This window comes from Poecile atricapillus, chromosome Z (genome assembly GCF_030490865.1).
Source record: "Poecile atricapillus isolate bPoeAtr1 chromosome Z, bPoeAtr1.hap1, whole genome shotgun sequence".
Taxonomy (NCBI): domain Eukaryota; kingdom Metazoa; phylum Chordata; class Aves; order Passeriformes; family Paridae; genus Poecile; species Poecile atricapillus.
In genome coordinates, this window is record NC_081289.1 from 16,074,829 (window position 1) to 16,088,075 (window position 13,247).

At 43.1% G+C, this 13,247-nt stretch overlaps 1 protein-coding gene across 4 annotated transcripts; it reads right to left on the reverse strand.

The window, feature by feature from the left end:
* Window positions 1-1,342: 1,342 nt before the first annotated feature.
* Window positions 1,343-12,782, reverse strand: LOC131572549 (FGFR1 oncogene partner 2 homolog). 4 transcript variants are annotated; one of them, XM_058825787.1, is made up of 6 exons: window positions 12,669-12,782; window positions 9,531-9,723; window positions 8,265-8,382; window positions 7,202-7,344; window positions 4,049-4,162; window positions 1,343-3,697 (listed from the first exon to the last, which is right to left on the reverse strand). In XM_058825787.1, exons 2-6 carry the CDS (start codon window positions 9,663-9,665, stop codon window positions 3,560-3,562), a joined length of 648 nt encoding a protein of 215 aa, XP_058681770.1. In that variant the 5' UTR covers window positions 9,666-9,723; window positions 12,669-12,782; the 3' UTR covers window positions 1,343-3,559. The 4 variants fall into 4 exon arrangements, with proteins under 4 accessions (XP_058681770.1, XP_058681768.1, XP_058681769.1 ...); XM_058825785.1 differs by having other exon boundaries at window positions 9,531-9,667; window positions 12,669-12,779; XM_058825786.1 differs by having other exon boundaries at window positions 9,531-9,739; window positions 12,669-12,775.
* Between the last annotated feature and the right edge of the window lie 465 nt (window positions 12,783-13,247).

Genomic DNA, 13,247 nt, shown 5'->3' on the forward strand with positions numbered 1-13,247 from the left:
TTTCCATTTTACCTGGTGTAACAAGAGGTTATCTAATATGCTCAAAATGAGCTGGATTCCATTTTTTTTTATCCTGAATGCTGAGGGTGAGGGGGAAAGCCATATGTGGGGAGAAAAGCAGCACAGATAGAGAATTGTAGGAGGCAGCTGCTGTTTGCTTAGCCAGGAGTGTAATGAGTTGCAGATGATGAGTCATTTAAAAATTTGTTTACGGTGTTCCTGAATGTAGTATTGGAAGAGGGAAGGTGTATTTGTGTCCAAGAACTGACTTCTCAAATATGGATTGGGGGATTTCTGGTGCTGAGAACACTGCGGAGAAATCATCTCCATTCTTCAAAAAAGTAATCCTTCACCTGGGAAACTGGAAGAAACTGCAGCTGGAGTTGGTGGGTTTCCCCTGTGCCTGTGCTCTGGCTGGTGCCTGAGGAGTGCTGCCAGCAAGTGCTGTTTTCCAGGACTGCAATGATGAAGTGTTTCCCTCCTTGCTGGGCAGTTGGTTAAGGCAGTTGTCAGGTGAGTTTTTTCTGAAGATGGGAAATGAGGAAGTTCCCTGATACAAGGGCTCCCAGTGTCTGGGGACAGGAAGGTGGTTACAGGCAGCAGGAACTCACTCCCTCCTCCTATACAGTTCCTGTCCAGCCCCTCTTGTGCTGAATGGTCCATAAACTAAGGAATGACTTGGGCGTAGTTTTGCCCACAGCATCCACTAAAACCTGGATTTAACTGACTTGTGCTGTCTTATCAGCTTGGCTGGGTAACAGATGTGTGCAGTTGATTTATCACAGAAGAACTGATAAAAAATACTTGCCTGGAGAAGCTGTGGCTGTCCTATCCCTGGCAGTGTCCAAGGCCAGGTTGGACGGGGCTTGGAGCAGCCTGGGGCACTGGAAGGTGTCCCTTCCCATGGCACAAGGTGGCACTGGATGAGCTTTAAGGTCTCACCTTCCCTCTGCCTCAGTGCCCTGGGCACTCAGACTCCAGGCTCTCCAAAAAGATCAAGTTTCACACTCAAACAGTAGACTGGAAATTCCTCTTTTAAGCAGACAAAGTACTTAAGGAAACTCCCTAAGCCAATATAAATTTCATTTGGGCATTTACACAGGGATTCCAGTACATGTAATTCTGCATGAAAACAGTGCCATTAGTTCTGTATTTTAACAATCTTCTAATCCCATGTGCTTCTTAAAAAGTCAAGGCTGTTCAAAGCTTTTATTTAGTTTCAGTCTGCCCTCAGCTGAACAGCTGCCACATAAAACAGTTTTGGTTATTCTTTTTTATCTTGTGTTGCCAACAAGGCAAGTCTCAGAGAGAGTACCTTGCTTTAGTCATGGAGACATCCATCTTTTCAGTCAACTTTATTGATAAAATAAGTTTACTGTACAGTACACAATTCTAGCCATAAATCCTTCTCAAGCCATCTGCATTACAAAAATAACAGGTATGCAATGAAAAATAGTCACTCCACACACTGTGAAGGCTCTTTAAAATCCTAAAGTGATCAGGGCAGGGGAATGGAAGGGGAGACGTATCAAATGTGAAGACTAGGAGTAGATAAATTAAGTCACATTTTTTTTTTAAATTTACAAAAATAAACACTAATCAAGCATTATTTCATAATAGAGCAACCTCAAAGTACTGCCACAGAACAACAACCCTCTCCTGTATTCAGAAACCAAACCAGAAGTCAGCCACAAAACTGAATTCAGCATCAAATGGACAGAAATGCCTCTTGACACCAGTGCATGGCTGAAAAGATGCTTCTAGAAACAAGAACTTCTAGAAACAACAACTGAAGCCAAAATTCCTTGTAAATTTGCAACAATAGAACACTCCGATGATAAAAGGTGTTGCTTCTGGTAAGTCAGCAGCTTGCAAGCCACAGCAAAAATGCAAAATCTGAATCAGAGAAGCATTGGCAAGGTTTTACAGATAATATAAAAGCAGACAAGAATGTTTTGAGCTTGAGTTAAAATGTTCCCCCAGAATTTCCCCTCAGCTGTTTCACAGGTCTGGAAATGGCTATAACTTTTTTCCAGGTATGTGAATGTCCTCAGTGTGTTCTTAAGCCTAGCAAGAAGCCAAGGTGCTCAGCAGAGAAGCAGCAGCTTCTCCACTTCTAAAGCAGGCAGCAAGAATGTGGAGACCCGATTTACCTGTCCTTTCAGCAAGTGTTATTAGTTCACTGAAAAAGCATTTACTGCCTGCTAATGCTCCTTTCTCACTTATTTCCTCTTAAAAGCACCACAGGAAGGAGTAGTTCTCTGTTCAGAGAGAACAGAACAAAGGTATTATGCTGTTCCTACTTCTGTTCAGTGCCACTGAAAGCTTCCCCTTAGGCCTGTGGAACATTTACCTAGAGCTCAGGGAAGCTGTGCTGGGGCACAGGAAGCTGTATTGAAGCTGGCACGCTTTGAAGTGTTGGATGCTTAGTTCCTTCTGTGTTGTCGTCACTGAAAATTAAACTTGACTAAGTGGTGGCTGATTTCAGGACAGCTCAGCTCGTGCTGCTTGGTGGGTTATTGAACAGCCAGAATGTGAAACTGTGGGTGGCAGCTGTAGTTCCACAGTTTTCTGTAGCTGACAGCTTTCACTCTGCTTAACTCACTTTAAAACCTTCCTGATGACTAGTTAGTACCAGAGAAAATAAAATTAAAAGTATTAATCGCTGCCAACTCTGCCATGAAGCTGCTTCCTCCTTCCTCCATCCCCCTTTTCTGCTTCCACTGCTTTTGTGCTTTCCAGTTGCCATTCCTCACTTAGGAAGTTTGGGCAGGTAACTGGAGAAGACATGGGACTCATGGCTTCTTACTGACAGAGAACTGAGCTGGATTTCCTCTCCTAAAGGTAAAAGCTGAGGCAGAATTGTATTGCTACCTGTGTTCCTGAGAACAACAAAGTGGGAACAGCTCTTTCCGTGTTCTCACAATACAATTCAGTGCACATATTTGAAAGAATCTTGTTTCATTTAAAAACTCCAAACTATTGATTGACAGCATTCCTTATGTTTAAAAATTGGCCTTGAAAGTGATACCCTAAGGCTAAATGACAGAAATCCTTAAATTTTATGCTGCCTGTGTGCCTTGCCTATCAAAGAGGTTTGTTGCAAAATGAGAATTAAAACCAAAACAAAATGAAAAAATGCTATGTGGATCATGCACAAAGCATATTCATAAGTTACTATTTTCTAAGGCAGAGATCAGACTTGAAATTTTACCTTTATTATCTAAGAGTTGCACTGAACTTTGTATAACCAATAATTTATATAAATTACTTGAAATCTCACCTTTTATCTGTAAAACGAGTTCATATAAAAAGAATTTGCAATTCAGCAAGTGCATTAATCCATTTCCTACTGAGGTCAGATCTATAGCAATCAATCTGTCACTGAGGGTATTGCAGAATACCAGCTGAATTTATGTTACACAGTATAAAAGCCACTGAGCTGGAGTTGGATGCATTCTCTTGCTGATGCCCTATTCAGTAACAAGTGCTTGACCAGTGCCCCCTGATGCTCCATTGGTTTAAGTGTGCAACTGAAGCTTGACGATTCCCAGAGTCCTTAGCTTTTCCTCAGGCTCAGATCACTGCTTGTCACTAATCCTGACAGGGATGTGCTCTCTGATGCATCCTCTTTCTTGAGGTTCAAAAAAGATTCTTTAGTGATTTGAAGAATTTCTCTCAAGCCTTTGTTTTCTTGCTAAAACCAGAGAGAGAAAAACATGTTAAAAGGCTCCAGAAAGAAATCAGGGTTTCTGTTAAAACCTCCCCTCTACTCCAAACTAATGCATAAGGAGTAAAATACTGAACTGAAATTGGTGCTGTGTCTGTCATCTTCTCCAAGGGAGTACATGAGGTTTCTGACCCTCCTGCTCTCTTAGATGGCCTTTAAGCATCCCCTCATTGAAACTGAGCTGTAGTGGTGCTTCCCCTGCTCCAGCAGGGCAAGGGCAACACAACAGCAGTGAGTGACTGGGACAGTAACTCCATACAACACCTGGGAGGATCTTTACTCCCTTTAATATCTGTGCCTCTGCAGCTTTCTCCTCACCTCGAGCTGGGTGATCCGCTCCTGCTCTTTGCAGCCGTGCCTTTCATCCACCTCAATGGCTTTTCTCATTACCGCTGCCATCTCTGTAATTTGGTCCACGTGCACTTGCAGCTCCTGAGATACAATATTTAGTAATACCTTACTGATATATTTTCTGCATTATTAAAAAAAGCAAAGCATTAAACGTGGTTTAGGTGCTGTGACATTTTTTATCACAGACATCAATTCTGGAAAACAAATTATCTCTAACTTTACAGTGTGGGCAGCCACAGAAGTCCTGTTTATTTAAATAAACCTGGTTTGCCCCACAGGATGCCTCTCATTGGAAATTGATGGAAGCTTAACCAACTGTGCTCCCTGGCCTCCAAATGGCCAAGGACAACCACAAGTTGGTGCTGTGCCTGCCCTGACCAGGCCCTCCTGTGCAGCAGGAACTGATGTGTGTTTTGGATATGCAAAACCACTCCTGTCAGAATAGCAGGGAAAGCCACATTCTTTCCAGGTGTTTGAAACCTGATCTCCAGTACCAGCCCATGGACAGGTATTTCTCTCTAAAAAAAAGAGCAGGTGCAGTGGTCAATCCTCACTATGTCATATATTACAAAACTCAAACCTGCCCTGCACTCTCTATTTTAGATACTTTTGCTTGAATCCACCTCCAATTCCAGCTTATCTGGGCTCTGGACTTCAGAGGTTCAGGAAGAAGGGTCTCTGCCCCCTTTCCCTGCAATGTTACATGAGAAGCCTGTGCCCCTCTTGGTATTCACTGCTGCTCAGTTAAGCCAGGCAGCTTAAAGGTATTTCCAACAGCTTTTGTTTTTCAAGTTGTCCTTTATTCCAACTCTGCCATGATGCCAGTTTAGTTGTGCCTGATTTGGCCTTTGGACAAAATCCACAATATTAATTGGCTAGTATCAGGAAAAGCAGAACAGGAGGGCTGAAGTGAAGGACAGCAGAGACTAAAACTAAATCCCACCTTTAAAAGATGAATTTGATGGGAGATCCATATAGCTGGCAGATGATCACCTTGCCTTCAAACTACCACAAAGAACTGCCTCAGCTGGAATCATAAATTTATCTGACCAAAACAAATACCCTTTACTGAAGTAAACATCAGCCCTTTCCTCTTTGTCATTCCAACTGCCCAAGTTATAATTAAGCAGTTATAAAATGCCCACTCTCAATGTGAGGGGGCAAAGAAAAACTTGTTGTAAATCTTTATTTTCTTCTCAGTTTCCAGTGCAGGTGATGACATGAAACATTTTTTTTAAAAGAGCTCCCAAATTTAGCTTGACAGGAAGCTGTGGTAAGGCAAGGATGCACCCTTGAGAAGGCCTGGGTAGGAGCTGTGGGTTTCAGATATACTGCTGTCCTCCCTGCTTCCTGCTTTCACAGCTCGTGTGGGCTCTGGATCAATAAAACTTTGAACCTCTTCCAAGGTCACTGATGTTAGCTCAGATCCTAACACAAAACTGGAAGGCTCTGCTCTGGAAGACACATGTGGAAAACTCAGACGGGGTAAAACCAAAAAGTGCAATGACAGTGAAAGCCTCTGTGTCTCTCTCTTTCCTACACATTGTTTCTTTTCTCTCCAAAGAGATAAAGAACAAAAAAGCGGCCACACCCATTTTAGGGCCTTGTTTCAGCTGAGCAAATTCAAACAGCATGCTTAGATCAGGGTCACTACTAGCAACACACCCTTTTCTCTCGCATACAACACTATCAAAAACCACTGTTCTATTTAAAGGAAGTGCTTCTTCATCTGCATCAATCAGTGCTCTTGTAATAATCTGTAAACAGGCACTAAAATAACAGCTGGCACTCGAGGAAAACAGCATTACTGGGAACAGGGAGCTTAACTCCTCGGGCATAATGGATTTTTTAATAACAGGAGAGAAGTACTTAAAAAGTGCTTCAACGTTGTTCAATCTTCCTGAATATGAAGCTTGAGGTAGAGAATAAATAATGAAATTCCAGAAATCCCGTGTGTCAGGGTAAGGGTGATGAATCTTTTTCATCAGGCATTCATGAAGGAAGAGGTTTAATGAAAATGTTGAAGCCTAAATCTCCTGCTCCAATTACATTGTGAGATGTTATTTTTTCTTTTTTTTGTTTCTTTTTCCTGTTTTTCGATTGTAGTGCACCTAAATGAACTACCACAGTCCATTTCAGGATGGATTTCACTTCACCCTCTTTTCTTGGTTCTCCTGAAACTGGAGGACATGCTATACCATATTCTGACGTAACTTCTGTTGAAAATTATATCTGTCATTTTTCAAAATTTTATGTTAAAAATTCAGTTCTAACCCAATAATGTTTTTCATACCAATGGCACTAATTACACACATAGGATGTTGTAAGCAGGCAAGAAAGAATCTAATTCTTAAATTCTGTTTTCCCAGTAAACAGACCCTAACTTTGCTTTGAAAACTTAAGTTACCTGAGGTCAAAAATTATATATAAAGATTATAAAACACTTAGAACTTCTGTTTATCTACACAGCTGTGTTGCTCTAATGATTGTTACATTTTCAATGAAATGTAATACTTTGCTAAAAAGCTCCTATTTAGACCTGTTAGTGACCCAGAATAATGAATTCTCCCAAAATTTAAAATATATTCAATATTTGACTATTGAATAACTGGATGAAGCAGGAAACACAAGTATATGTTCAGTTATTCAACAGTCAAAAGTACTCTTAATTTTTTAAATTTATTTACAGTATTTAGGGGAAAAATATTTGAATGTTGAATCTAAAAAGCTTGTTCCTCCTATTCTCCCTAAGCACAGGTTTATTAATTATTTATTGGTATCACAGCATAAGTTAAAGCTAGTCTAAAAGTCTGACTATTACTATCCTCTGGAAGTGTAACAGGGCAGTTGCCTTAAAGACTGATGTGAAACAAAAGTAAATTAAGCAAATGCAGTAATGAAATGCTACCTGTTGAAAGTTTTAATAAATGAGAAGCTGGTAAAGTTGACTTACTCAACTGGTAGTTTCCTGTTTGAGTTGAACGGCATGGATTATAAAAATTAGGACTCATTAGTACTACAATAGCACAAAAATTGACATGAAGTGAGCTTTGAATTGATCCACTACAAACTAAGGTGTTAACTAAAAAACAAAGCAAAAAAACTCAATGAAGTTATTACCTTGGAATGTTGCTCTTTTAACTTCATTATTATACTTGGATCATCCTTTTTGCTCGCCATAAGCAACCTGAACATCTGTTCTCTGTACTTGCTCATGATGAGTTCCAGAGCAGACTGGTGCTCTTCGAGAGATGTGCGCAGTTCTGCCAACAGAATTCAAAATGCACTTAAGAGTTTAACACAGAGAACCAAATGAAAATGCTCAAGTATTTCAGCTTGAAAAAACCAAAATGAGCCTGTAATTGTGTCCCCACTCCTTGCACCATGAAATCTACACAGGCTCTGCAAATGGCTTTGATGGTGATCAGCCTGGGACAATTCCTGATCAGTAACAGTCTTTTGTTAGTGTAACTTCGTGTTCAGTTCCTGTGGCTGACAAAAGCCATCTGGAGTGTGGCTGAGCAGCTTTACCCCAGCCACTAAAAGCCACACTGTACAAAAGGCAGGAAGGCGTTCACAAATCTGTTTTAATCTGCAGCTTAGTAGCAACCAGAGTTTGGAAATGCTTCTGTTCAAAATACACTGAGTCAAAGGATAAATAACCCCTGAGATAAGTCAAGACTCATCTGAACTGAGATCACTGAATCCTTTGCTGAATGGAACTGTTAGAATATCTAGGCTTTCAAGGAGGAACACTGCATTCCTAGTGTACAGAATTCCAGAAGGAATTATACTTCTCCACTTACACCATAACTTATCCTGGCTGCTCCTAGTATTTTCAGCAGTGGTGAGACACTTCTCCAAAAAGATTGCTATATTGCAGAATTAAGTTCTATTTATCTTCTCACTTGTGCTTACATAAGGACCGAAAAAAGTAAATTTTCTAAATCTGGAGAGACTAAATCTCTCTCTTCAGTCATCAGTCCCAGAGGTTGGACTTTAGGACTCATGAATTGTATTATGATCAGTTAAACTGACAAATTGAAATTAGAAGAAAAAATTTCTTCTATGTTTTTTCATAGCTGTTTGCAGCTATGTTTTGAAAAAAGATCAGTGGTAAAAGTCTCACTAATTCCAGTGGTACAGGCTGGAGCTTGAAAAGGATAGAATATTCATATTTTACCTTTGTTTTCCTGTTGCAATTCCCTAATCTGTCTGTTTTCCTGCTGGATACCCATCACTAGAGTGGACCGAGGGCGATGTCTTGCTACTTCATTGAGCTCTTGGATTTCTTCCTGGTACTGGTTATTACAAAAACAAACCAACAAGGCACAGCATATTTGATTAACCAAAGGCAGGTATTACTCAGCAGGTCACAAAGCACCTGTTCCTACTGTCGCTCACAGTCTGTAATGAGGAAGACAATGCTTGCTTTTAAATAATAATAATATCAAACACACACACCAGAAGGTGTTGCAGGTATCCTGTCCTTTAGAGGCACAAAAGCATACCTTTGCTTTTAAACAAGTTTCACATCTTAGATGTGTGTAGAGGATGCTATTTAACCTTCAGTTAATGCAGGCCAAGTTCACCATCAGGTAATTTAAAACTCATAGAGATGTGGTAAAGACAAACAGTGAGGTATTAACCGCTCAACATTTACTGTGGCTTCCCAAAACCTTAAACCATAAGCCTGTGTGGGTACAAGTCACTTGGGACCGAGTCAATGGATCCTGACTCTCCACAGATGGGGAAATGTAATACTCTCAATCTGAAGCTATGAAGCCTCTGCATGACTAGTTTTACAGGGTTGAATTGCATGCAGGGTTTTATTATTTTACAGGCCCATTAACATATCTTGGGTTCATTAAAGTGACAGAATGAACTCCCATATGGAAAATCACATGACATCTTTACGTTTTCCCAGGAGCTGTCTTGTGAAAGTCACACTCAATCTAACAACATGCTTGAGCAGCTTAACATCAGAATAGAAATGAGCAAAAAAAAAGCCCAAGAGGCTATTTGGAAACAAAAGGAGACAGTGCAAAGACAAAGTAGTCTGTACAGAAGAAAACACGTCAGAGCCTCTGTATGATTAAGTGGGCATGCTAAAATTAATGAAAGCACGTAGTATTGCATTGGAGAGCAAACCAAGAGACACTACTGAGTGGTTTGTAAGATGCCAAGCCCATTTCTACCAGTGTTCTCCACATAAATGCCCGTTTTCAATATTTAAACTGAAGTAACTGTGAAAATGTTTCCACAGTCTCAAACTATATAAACAAGCTATTTTTAGATGAGAGCCACACCTTTACTAAAAATGTAATGTAAATGTAAAATGTAATGTCTACATTACAGGCTTAACCCAACAGCATGCTCATTCTGCACAGGAGCACCCAGAGATGTAAATGCTGTCACTCCCAGGAGCAAGCAGGGCTGGAGGGCAGACCTGTTTCATGGCTTCCACCCGCTTGTTGAGCGCCGTGGTCTGTTCGATGAGCGCCTCGGCCGCGCTGTCGTGCTCCCTCAGCCGCTCCACCAGCGCCTTGGCGTCCGCCAGTGCCTTCTCGATCGTGCAGCTCATTTCTGAACACGACAAAGGCGGCGTTGGCACCGCAGCACCTCTGCCACAGCACGGCTACCTAGGGGATAGATCAGCTGCCAGAGGCAGGGTACTGAGCACAGGAAAACTGGGCAGTGCACGTGCTTCTGGCAGAGTGATACAGAAAGGAAAAGAATGTTACGTGAACTCATTCATCTTTAATGCTACTTTTTTTTTAATATGCCCTCCTAACAGATATACTTCAGGAGAACAGGTATAAATCCAGCACAAAAGAGAATGCTGAAGGATTATTACAGTGGTCTGGAAGATTCTGATGACTTAAATCAGCAGAGGAGGAGCAGCTCAAACTGATGGAGTAGAGAAGATTGCTCAGGGAAAGTTCAGAAGACAAAAGGCTCGTGTTTTGTTCATGTCTATAAATGAACACAAACATCACTGCATGGAATGGAATTGTGACATTTTCAATAGCACGGAGAAAGACAGCAACTCAGCTAATGAAAAGAACCAACAGCACCCTTAAAACATTGGCCTTCTACCTGCAGCACTTGTTTGCAGGAATTACGGATTGCCAGAACTGCCAAACTTGCAAAATACTCATGCCTATTGCCAACAATACTGACCTTTACACTACATTTTTTCATATTCATGCTTGGTTGGTTAAATTTCAAGACCAAGATTTTCAGCCTATGTTTTTATTTTCTTTTTAGGAATCTTGGACTTAGTCTACTGAAAAGGAAATCTATTTAAACTCCTTGAACAGTCTTCAGCAATCAAACAGCAGGGACAAAGGTTTATAAGATTTATGGGCCTTTTTGATATCAGGGTTAATATTTGGTTTAGGAAATGTTCTAACGTACAGAAAGAATCAACTAAATCAATTTCTTAGCCAGACTTTTGCAAAAGTAAAGATTTTTTTAAGCATTAAAGATTGAGACTTTCCTCAGCTACATGAAAAAAAAAAAAAAATCAGGTTCATTTTCTAACTTTCTCAGGCACCTTTACAAATCATGGCCCAGGACCTTTAAGTGAAGTTTAAAGAAATCCTCAAATTTGCCTCAACTGACCTTTTGCCTCTGTCCCAGGTAAGCAGTAAAAGGAAGGATATTTCAAACATTTTAGACATTTAGACATTTTACCTGTGTTTTCTGGGACTAATGTGCTATCAAAAGCATCAGCATTTTGGCATGTGCAGGTTTCCTATTTATCAGATAGTGTTTGCATTTAACTTTCCACATGATATATTTGCAATATCCAGGTCTCCAGCAGACTGCTGTGCTATCACAGGCAGTTAATTTATTCACCCTGACTTAGCAGTTGGAGCTCTTTCAAATATGACATAGAGAGGAATCAGACTGCACTGTTTTTTAGGGATCTGCTTTTCTTGCTCCTCCCTCCAGTCAGATCTCCTACAGAAATGTCCCAGACTAAAGATGACCTTCCACACTAACTGGCTGTAGTGCTGCAGAAATTGATTTAGTGAGATCCATGTTGCTGCTGAAGCGCAGCCTTTAACTCAGCTCGCAGTCCAGGAATTCTCTGGCCAGTATAAACAAAGCCTCTGAGGCCTCTCTGTGAGCTGGGAATACATTTGGCATTCAGACTACAATGCACTTAACACCTCTGATAATTTGTCTGCATCCATATAAAGTTTTAAACAGTGTGTGTGTAATATATGCACCTTCTCATTTTTGCTTCAGCCCAAACATGCCAGGGAAAAGGAAGTTTGTTTGTGGCAAAGCCACTGATGTTTCTTTCCACAGGAAATGTGCCCAGAAAGACGTGTGGAATGCAGCCCACAAATTCTGCAGTCACTGTCCCCTGTCAGGTCAGGGCCCAGCTCCAGTTTTCAGACACCATTTGTACCTCAAAAAGCAGAATCACTGTATCATAGTAATTCACAGTGGCCCCAAATCCTGACTACACTACCTTTTGGGCAAGACACTGGTCCTAATCCTAGAAAATTAAAATGCTCTCTGGCTGCCTGTGAAAAACAAAACCTTTACCTGATCCTGAAACTGAGCTAAACCTGTGAGTTAGCCTGGACATTCACAGAGTGGGAAAAAAAACCCAGTCAAACATAATTGATTTGAGCGAATTCTTATCATGTATTATTTTTTATGAGCATGATTATGAGAGCTGAAGTTAATGAGTCCTGAGCCCAGCCCTCCCAGAGGTGCCCAGCTGCACAGATGCTCGTTAGTGCAACCTTGTCAACAGGTAGCAGAGCACCAACAGCAACACTCCTACTACCCACTGTCACTTCCTGCTGTTTGCTAATGGCTTTCATCACCAAATTAAACACCAAAAAAAACAACGCCAAAGAAGAAATATCTCTGTGCGACCACCGCCTTCTCCTAACTTTCTGCCTTTCTTTTTTTTTATCCTTACTGGAAGCCACCTTTTCCCACGGCTCGTGGGTTTTGTTACCACGGAGACCAGTTTGGCAGCGCTGAGCCAGAATGCAATTTCCAAGCACTTCTAAGGAATTTAGGCTGGCGCAAAGGTCCCGGCGTGACAGGAGCATCCCGGGGGTGTCACCGCCGCACTCCCGGTGTGACAGATCCTGGCTGTCCCCTCCGCGCTCCCGGTGTGACAGATCCTGGCTGTCCCCTCCGCGCTCCCGGTGTGACAGATCCCGGCTGTCCCCTCCGCGCTCCCGGTGTGACAGATCCCGGCTGTCCCCTCCACGCTCCCGGTGTGACAGATCCCGGCTGTCCCCTCCACACTCCCGGTGTGACAGGGGCGTCCCGGGGCTGTCACCGCGGGGAGCGTCGCCTCCTGCCCCCAAACCGCGGCGCCACGGCGAGGCTGAGGGGCGACACCGGCGCCTGTCGCAATACCGGCGCGAGCCGAGACACAAGAGGAGGCTGAGGCGAGGGCAAGGGGTGTCCTCCTCCTTCACGCCCCTCAGGGCGCCCCGGCCCTGGGGCGTCCCAACGCAAGTCTGTCCGCGCTCCCGATCGCCCGGCGGCGGTCACAGCGGCAACCCCCCGCTGTGTCCCCGAATCCCTCCACGGAACTTACTCATGCCCGGGGCTCCGGCCGCGCCGGGGTTGAGCGCTGACCGGCCCCGACCGATATCAAATGGCGGCGGGCGGCGCGTCCCGTCCCGACCCCACCAGGGGGCGCCGTAGAGCGGGGGCGGTACCGGCCTCACACCGCTCTCGCGAGAGGACGCCGCTCCGCAGTCGCGGGCCCCAGATCTCGCGATAGGGTGCCTCGCCCTCCTACAGGTCCCAAGTACTGCAGGTCTGTGCAGGGCTTTGAGCCAGATCTCGGGATTTGTGTTAAATTGTACATCAGCGGCTCTAGCGGGACACTTAAGATTAAGCAGTTGCAATGTGAATAGGTTTAGATCGGGTATTAGGACCTTGTGAAGGTGGTGAGGCCCTGGCACAGGTTGCTCAGGGAAGCTGTGGCTTCCCCTGGATCCCTGACAGTATCCAAGGCCAGGCTGGACAGGGCTTGGAGCAGCCTGGGATAGTGGAAGGTGTCCCTGCCCATGGCAGGGGGCTGGAACTGGATGGGCTAATAGGGCTCCTCCGAGGCCAGGGCATTGTGTGATTATATGACTGTTCCTCTCATCTTTCAAGAAAAAAGGGA